We start from the raw sequence: 7324 nt of genomic DNA on the forward strand, positions 1-7324 counted from the left end.
AATAGTGTGTTGGTCGACGGCTCGCCGACTGGAATCCGCTGACTAGACGATTCGGCGTCCGGCTGGGTCGAAGGCCGACACACAGGGAAGAGGATAGTAAGTCGTGTTTAGAACAGAGCATTATACATAACGTATGTTAACCAGAGCCTTTTTTATACTTATGTACATTTAGTGAAGTTAACAACCAGTAATAAAATCTATATTATTAATAACTAATCGTGCGTTAAATTTATTTGTGTTGGAACCACGGTTTCATAACACTGTGGTTGCTGCGTTAAGGTCTCAAGGTCTGTGGGGTCGTCGTCCCTACATGCCGATCTTGACTCAAATTCTCGTAAGAAGATGAGTTTGTTTTCCTTTGAGAGCGTGTAGCGTGCTGGCCGATTTGCAAACTTCCTGAGGTTTGTCTCAAGGTTGAAGGACACCACCTGGTGGTCACTGGACGTGATGCCTGGGATCACTTGCCAGTCTCTTAGCTTCCCCAGGATGCGTTCACCGCCAATGGTCACGTCGATATTTGTTCGACCCCTTTGTCCGTTGAAAGTCGTATATGGACTTCTGGCGTTAGCAGTATCCAGCTGATGCTCATCTAGCCACGTTGTCAGCGCCTCGCCACGCGCGTCATTTATCCTGCTAAACCACCTGGTGGAGAATGCGTTGGCATCCAATGCAATAAGGGCGTCCCCGGCAACCGAGCGAAAAATGCCGTCCAGCACAATTATGTGGGATGCTGTTGGAACCCTGTACTTAAAGTACCCGCTTATAAGCGTCACTATCCCATCTGAAGCGCAGTCCAAGTCCACCGTTGTGAAATTCTCTATTGTGCCGACATCTCGTGCGACCACCACCAAATCTGGATTAAAAACAATAATGGCGGCCCCGTAATCGATATACCGCGGGGCCCCCCCGCGACGCGTTCCTGCCGACAGAAAGCACCTTATGGGAGCGGCCTCGAAGCCGGTCAGTTTGCCTCTATTGGTATACGGTTCCTGAACTAAGGCAATGTCGATGTTCAGTCTCTGGCAGTACTCAAGAAGCTGGTCGCTGACCGCGGCAGCTCTGCCCATATTAAGTTGCACTATTCTTAACGAGGAGATGGCAGTCATTTTACAATACCATAGTCAGTCATCTTGGCTTGGTTAACCAGAAACGCAGTCCTCGATGAACAGGTTCTTTCCCTAGCATTATGTTTGCCTTTGCAGTTTGCGCAGGTCGGTTCATGCTCTTTTGACGGGCAATCTGCTTCCTTATGCCCCTTGTTGCCGCAGTGTGAACATGTGCACGTCTTCTCGAAGCACTTGGCTATGTACTATACATATTCAAATTCGTGATGATTTTCTCCACCCGACAATAGGTCGCACCATTGTGCTTGAGAATTTTTCCGGCGTCACTCGCTCATTTTCTTGATTTACGAGACAAAAATTATGTATTACTTTAGGTATATGAAAATTAAGTGTTTTAGTAAGTATAAATTTTTTGAATATTTTCATTTCCCGATTAGAAAAGTTCATGAATGTGTTTGACGTAAGCCCCGGATGACGCCGGACGAGATCTGACACCTCGCGAGTACGTTCTATCTTAAGTCTTCGGCTGTTGCTCATTGGAAATTAAAGTCAAGGAAATTTTCAGCATTTAAAAACAACTTAATGGTTGTAAGGGAGTGCTAATGAATAATAAAACGCTAGAAGTAATGAATAAGAACTCTAGGGGGGAGCGTAGGGGTGGAACGCACGGCGGGCGGACTAGTGCGCGAAAGAAAGATGGCATTAAAAAACTGAAATAAAAAATTTGAAAAAACGCTATATGCTTGTAAGGGGGGTGCTATTGAATAATAAAACGCTAAAACCAATGAATAAGATCGTTAATTGGGAGAGCGTAGGGGCGGTAGTGCGGCGGGCGGACCAGCGCGATGTCTTTCGGTGGCATTAAAAAACTGAAAATAATAACTTGAAAAAACGCTATAAAGATATTTAAAAAACGCTATATGGTTGTAAGGGCTTTGCTACTGAATAATATAACGTTACAAGTAATGAATAAGAACGCTAGGCGGTAGAAGGTAGGGGTGAAGGTTGCGGCGGGCGGACTAGCGCGCTGACGTATAGCTAGTCTACCCGTTACACTCTTACGCTAACCCACCTAGCGTTGTTATTCACTTTTTTTAGCGTTTTATTATTGCGTATCACCATCATTTCAACCATGTAGCGTCCTTTAAATTTAAGTGGATTAGGCCTAAACTGTTGACGTGGTAACGTCAGTGGATTAGGCCTCTTGGGGAAATCACTTAAAAAAAACGCGCTGTAGCTGATACCCCGTGGGTAGTGTTTAAATTCAGCTAGTATCAGGGCATTGCAGCTGACACTGACAATACTAACACTAGAATAGACTTCTAGGGCGGCGGACTGGAGGCGGCCCACCAAAAGGAGGATAGAGAACGTGTGACCCAGAGCGGCCGACTACGGTTTGCTCGTAGACGTGGACACGAACGAGACTGCCAGGGTATCGGACTCTGGTTAGCCCGAAATGACTTGAGGAAGGCGAATAAACGTGTAAAATGTAAATGTATAAAATGATATCTTTGAAGGGGGGGGGGGGTAAAGTCAGGGTATTGTCCCGTATGCAACACAAGATTTGGTACACAGTCGTGACGGTCAATTACCCATCGGTGCGGGAGTTGCTAAATGTTGTATTTACTATAAATGATAAGAACTCTAATCCGTAGAAATTTGCATCGAAACAGGCGCCAAAACCCGTGTACGGTAGTAGCGCAACGCATATATGAACATAGGTACCGGCTTCACATTTCCGTCCAATAGGGTGTTGAGGGTTAATTCGAGGACATTTTAGGAGAAAATGGATTTTGGGGCTAACACTGTGATTGGACTTTTTCGGCGGGCCCGAACAACGGTAAACGGTAACGGGAATGGCGACTCGTGGTGGTGATTTCTTGAGTTTCTGGTGCCTACCCCAAGTAACACATGGATGTTAATAAGATAATAATAGAATATTCATTAAGAATATATGTAATATGTAAAGAATATTCTTCGTTCACATAAAGATCTTCTATTAATATGCATATAATGTGAAACATTTGCAAAATGAGTCAACTATAGTCCATGAATATTTAGTCTTATTGGATAAACTATAAATAGTCTTACAGGAATATTCATATAGTAATTTAAACTATTTATATAATATTCTTTGGGTATTTAAATTAAATAATATATGAATAACTCATAATTATTTCTATAAATTATTACCAAAATAATATTTGATGATGAATATCATATTCTATTTATTATAAAACATATATCCATTGGTTGATAATATATCAATTGATTTTAGATTATGGATATATTATAATATACATATTATATACTTTTTTATTGTTTTATAATATTTGCATATATTTTGTTTGTATGGACTAGGTTATTATCTTTAAATCTTGCATGTTAATGCAATATTTAAGCCTAACTGAAAAAAAAACCAAAATAAACTTTGAAACACTCATATATTTTATACATATTTTAAATATTGTATAAAAAAAAAGATAGTATAAGAAATGGTAGTATAAGAACACATTTCTTTGTTTAAATTAATTAATATTAACATTTAAAACTACAGTCTTTTTTGCTCTTTCCCTTGCTTTGGTTAGCCAAATACTAGCAACTGATTCAATTTCTTTTATTGTTCTGCCTGAATTGTTGTTAGACGAATGAACAGCTCCTAAAACATTATAATTGTATATATAATTATCATATTATATAAAGTTAATACAAAACTAAAATCCTCAAGTAAAGTGGAACACATTCCAGAAATATAAAAGTAAAAATCTACACTCTTAAAATATGCAAATAAAAAATAAACAATAGTAAACTTTTAGGTTAAAATATATGCAGCTTATATTGCTAAATAATTGGCTTATTAATCAAAAACTAGCAACTGTGAATCAAATACTACAAATACATTTTATAAATTCATCGGCGCCAATAATTGATAATATTAAAGAAAACTATCATACTTTAATAAATTAAGAAAAAAAATATCACCAAGAATTTATTTAATGTTAACAAGTAGGCACAAACCCCTAAAATTGTGGGAAGTACAAAATTTAAAAGTGTGTTAAAATTACTATTTCACAATTTTTTTTAAAGAACCTTCAAGTTCGCTAAAAAGAGGTTCCACTTTATTTAAATAAAAAAATCCAATTTGGATTTAAAAACTATTTATTGATATATAGTAATAACATTAAAGTAATTGATTGTAAATTTATATTATTAATTGAAACGGTATGTTTTTTTTTGTATATAGTAACCTCAACTAATTCTTATAAAAATATTGTCAACATTTCAGTTATTAATGTTGTACTAAATTAATTTAAATACAATTATATATAAATTAATTAATAACGATTGAATTTAGATTTGTCTGATTTAAGACTATTATTTGTGCAGTACGTACATTTGGATATTTTAAGGGCTGAGTAGCAAATAAAATTACATGTTAAATTGAATCACGTATTTTTAAAATAAGTAAACAAATAATAAATTTATTATTTATAAAAAAAAATCATTTTTACTTGTGAGTAATGATGCCAAAATAGTTTTATTAAACGGTTGTTTGTTGTTCTTGTGCCCAGTATAACTAAATGATTTAGCATAATCATCTGTAATCAACTTTCTTAAGATGCGCCTAACGGACTCTTTGAAAGATGATCCTCCAATCAATGCCAAAGTTTTAACCTAAATATTTAATGAATTGTATTTTTAAGACATTTCACATAACACCTACTTAATATATTGTAATATTAAGCTGTACAAATATAACATTTATATTAACATAACTCACAATTTGATCATTGAGTGAAGAATTATTATTCAAGTCATTGGTTATTTCGTGTAATGCAATTTCATCAGTTACAGGAAATTTGGATAAAACATTGCCTACTTCAAGACGGCCATTTATTGATGTTTCTAGTGGATTTGTATGTTGTAGCTTATCTTTGAGGTCGTTAACCATAACCATAATAACATCTAGATACTTGGTGTGTTCCTCAGATCTAGCGTTCAGAGTGACAAGTTGTCTCATGACTATTGCCTTTGGAATTCTGTTAGGATTTAATATTAACTAATTGTTTAATATCAATAATATGTAGTTAAAAATAAAGTAGGTATTATTATATATTAATATCAATGCATGTTCCCTGAAAAATTTGTTATAAGAACAATTAACTATAATTATAGTGGTTATTTACTTAGGAACAAAAAATATGAAATATAAACATATCTTAAAATGAAAAGTATGACATGTAAGAATATTTTATACAACAATGAAAATTACTAAAAATTCCAAATGAGTGTTAAATAATGAACCGTTAAAAACCAGAATTATTATATTAAGTGAGCTTTTATGAATAGTAAATTTTTAATCAACTTGATAATATTATAATAAAGGTTTTTTTTTAATCGTGCCTACAATAATTAGGAGTAATAATATTTAACCTATACATTGAAATTAAACAAAATATATATAATTCCACCAAATTTGCATTGAATTTTTTTGTTATACCTGAATCACTGCAGTTATGTGTCGTTGATATGATGATAATAGAGCATTAATTTTTTATTTAGATTTGACTGATTTGAGACTGTGTGTAGTACGAAAATTTGGATATTTTAGGGACTGGTATTAAGGAAATTCATAATTCTAATTTTGATGCATTTTTCAAAAATCTTAGATATACATAAGGATATACCATTTGTTAAATCATGTTTATATACTTATATAATATATGATGAAATAAATAATTTTTTTTCACATTTTTTTTTTTCATTTTTTATCCAAGAGTTTAATATATAATATGTTTACAAAGTAAAAAACACTCAGTTTAACATATGACTTCAATCAGTTATATTTCACATTATATATTTGTGTTTAAAGCGTAAAAATATTTTTGAACTAATAAAAAATGTATCAAAATAATTTCATTATGAGTTCACCGATAATTGTCTGTAAGTCTACTTTTGACATTCGTGCTTTTAGCAAGAAAAATATTACGGTTGGATTATTAATTAATAATCAGATTTCAATTATTTTGATATTGGAATGTAAACTTTCAAAGAAAATTATTACATTAAGTTTAGAAGAATGGTTTACACTTATGTCTGAACCTAATTATAATCCAATTATTAATAATTTACATACCAGATGTAGACGTGTGAAAATAACTGATAACTTATCATATTCAATAAATGTTAAACATAGTTTAATTACCTTGCATATAAATGACAATTGCATTAGTCTGACGAACATTGACTTCACTCACCTCAAGCAAATTCAAAATTTGATCGATTTGAATATTGCAGAAAAACAGAAGCGATTACCCAGTTATCAGGCTACATTGACCACAGCTTACGAATTGATTAAAAACGATGTCAGGGGTCTTTCCGTCAATTGTCAGAGGAATGAATTTACAAACCAATATATTCAAAACTATGACTTAAGTTATTATTCACATCTGCAAAACGACGACACATCATTTTTACATGAAATATTACAATTTCATTTCAACGCAATGGCCGATATGATATTACAAGATCTATTAGTGTAATAATTGTTTATTAATAAAATTATATGTATACAATCATAAATCTTTTTTTTTTTTTTTGTCGAATACGGTTCTCATTAACCCAGGAGAATATAAAAATAATTAATTTGACATGATAGAAAACTTAAATAGTTTTTACTATTAAAAGTATTACATGTAAAATATCTTCATTTTAAAATATCTGATGATGTTATCCATGAATATTGACTTGAATCAAAACCTAGCCATTTGACAAACATTTTATTCCACACTTTTTTTATAATACGTTCAACGAGGAAGGTGTCTGGATAATCTGTTAATTTAATTTCCTGTTCGTAAAAGCCACCTAAGATTATATTATCGGATCCATCTTTTAGTTGGTAAGTTACTGGATTTGTCTGTAAGACTTTTGCAATAGTAAATATTTCAGTTGTCCAATTTGGGATATATCCTTTACTAAAAACATGTTTATACTTGGATATTCTTACTTTATCGTTAACTTTAAATTTTGGTTTACATAATGTTATATCATTTGTATGTCTATTAGGTTTAATTTTGATTGCACCCATTAGGGCTTCATTTGGTGTACATTTGATTGCCCTATGTTTTGTATTATTGTAGTTTTGTATAATTTTTGATATTGTATTGTACCAATTCCATGTACCTGTTGCAGTAAAATGCCTGTATATATTATTTTTAAGAGTTTGTATTACGCGTTCGCAAATTGAACACTTGATAACA

At 32.9% G+C, this 7324-nt stretch overlaps 1 protein-coding gene across 1 annotated transcript; it reads right to left on the reverse strand.

Moving 5' to 3' along the window:
- Window positions 1-3592: 3592 nt before the first annotated feature.
- LOC111029236 lies at window positions 3593-5127 on the reverse strand. Its single transcript, XM_022308188.1, has 3 exons — window positions 4846-5127; window positions 4577-4739; window positions 3593-3723 (listed from the first exon to the last, which is right to left on the reverse strand). The coding sequence occupies exons 1-3, from the start codon at window positions 5083-5085 to the stop codon at window positions 3593-3595; spliced, it is 534 nt and encodes a 177-aa protein (XP_022163880.1). The 5' UTR covers window positions 5086-5127.
- Window positions 5128-7324: the final 2197 nt, after the last annotated feature.

The sequence above is a fragment of the Myzus persicae genome, unplaced genomic scaffold (assembly GCF_001856785.1).
Source record: "Myzus persicae strain clone G006 unplaced genomic scaffold, MPER_G0061.0, whole genome shotgun sequence".
Classification (NCBI taxonomy): domain Eukaryota; kingdom Metazoa; phylum Arthropoda; class Insecta; order Hemiptera; family Aphididae; genus Myzus; species Myzus persicae.

What these genes read in the sequence shown, in the direction of transcription:
- LOC111029236 (XM_022308188.1), bottom strand. Translation starts at nt 5,085, where the DNA reads ATGAGACAACTTGTCACTCTGAACGCTAGATCTGAGGAACACACCAAG. An exon ending in CTTCACTCAATGATCAAATT is followed by an intron (nt 4,740 to 4,845) that starts GTGAGTTATGTT and finishes TTAAATATTTAG; the next exon opens with GTTAAAACTTTGGCATTGAT. An exon ending in TTTGGCATCATTACTCACAA is followed by an intron (nt 3,724 to 4,576) that starts GTAAAAATGATT and finishes ATAATGTTTTAG; the next exon opens with GAGCTGTTCATTCGTCTAAC.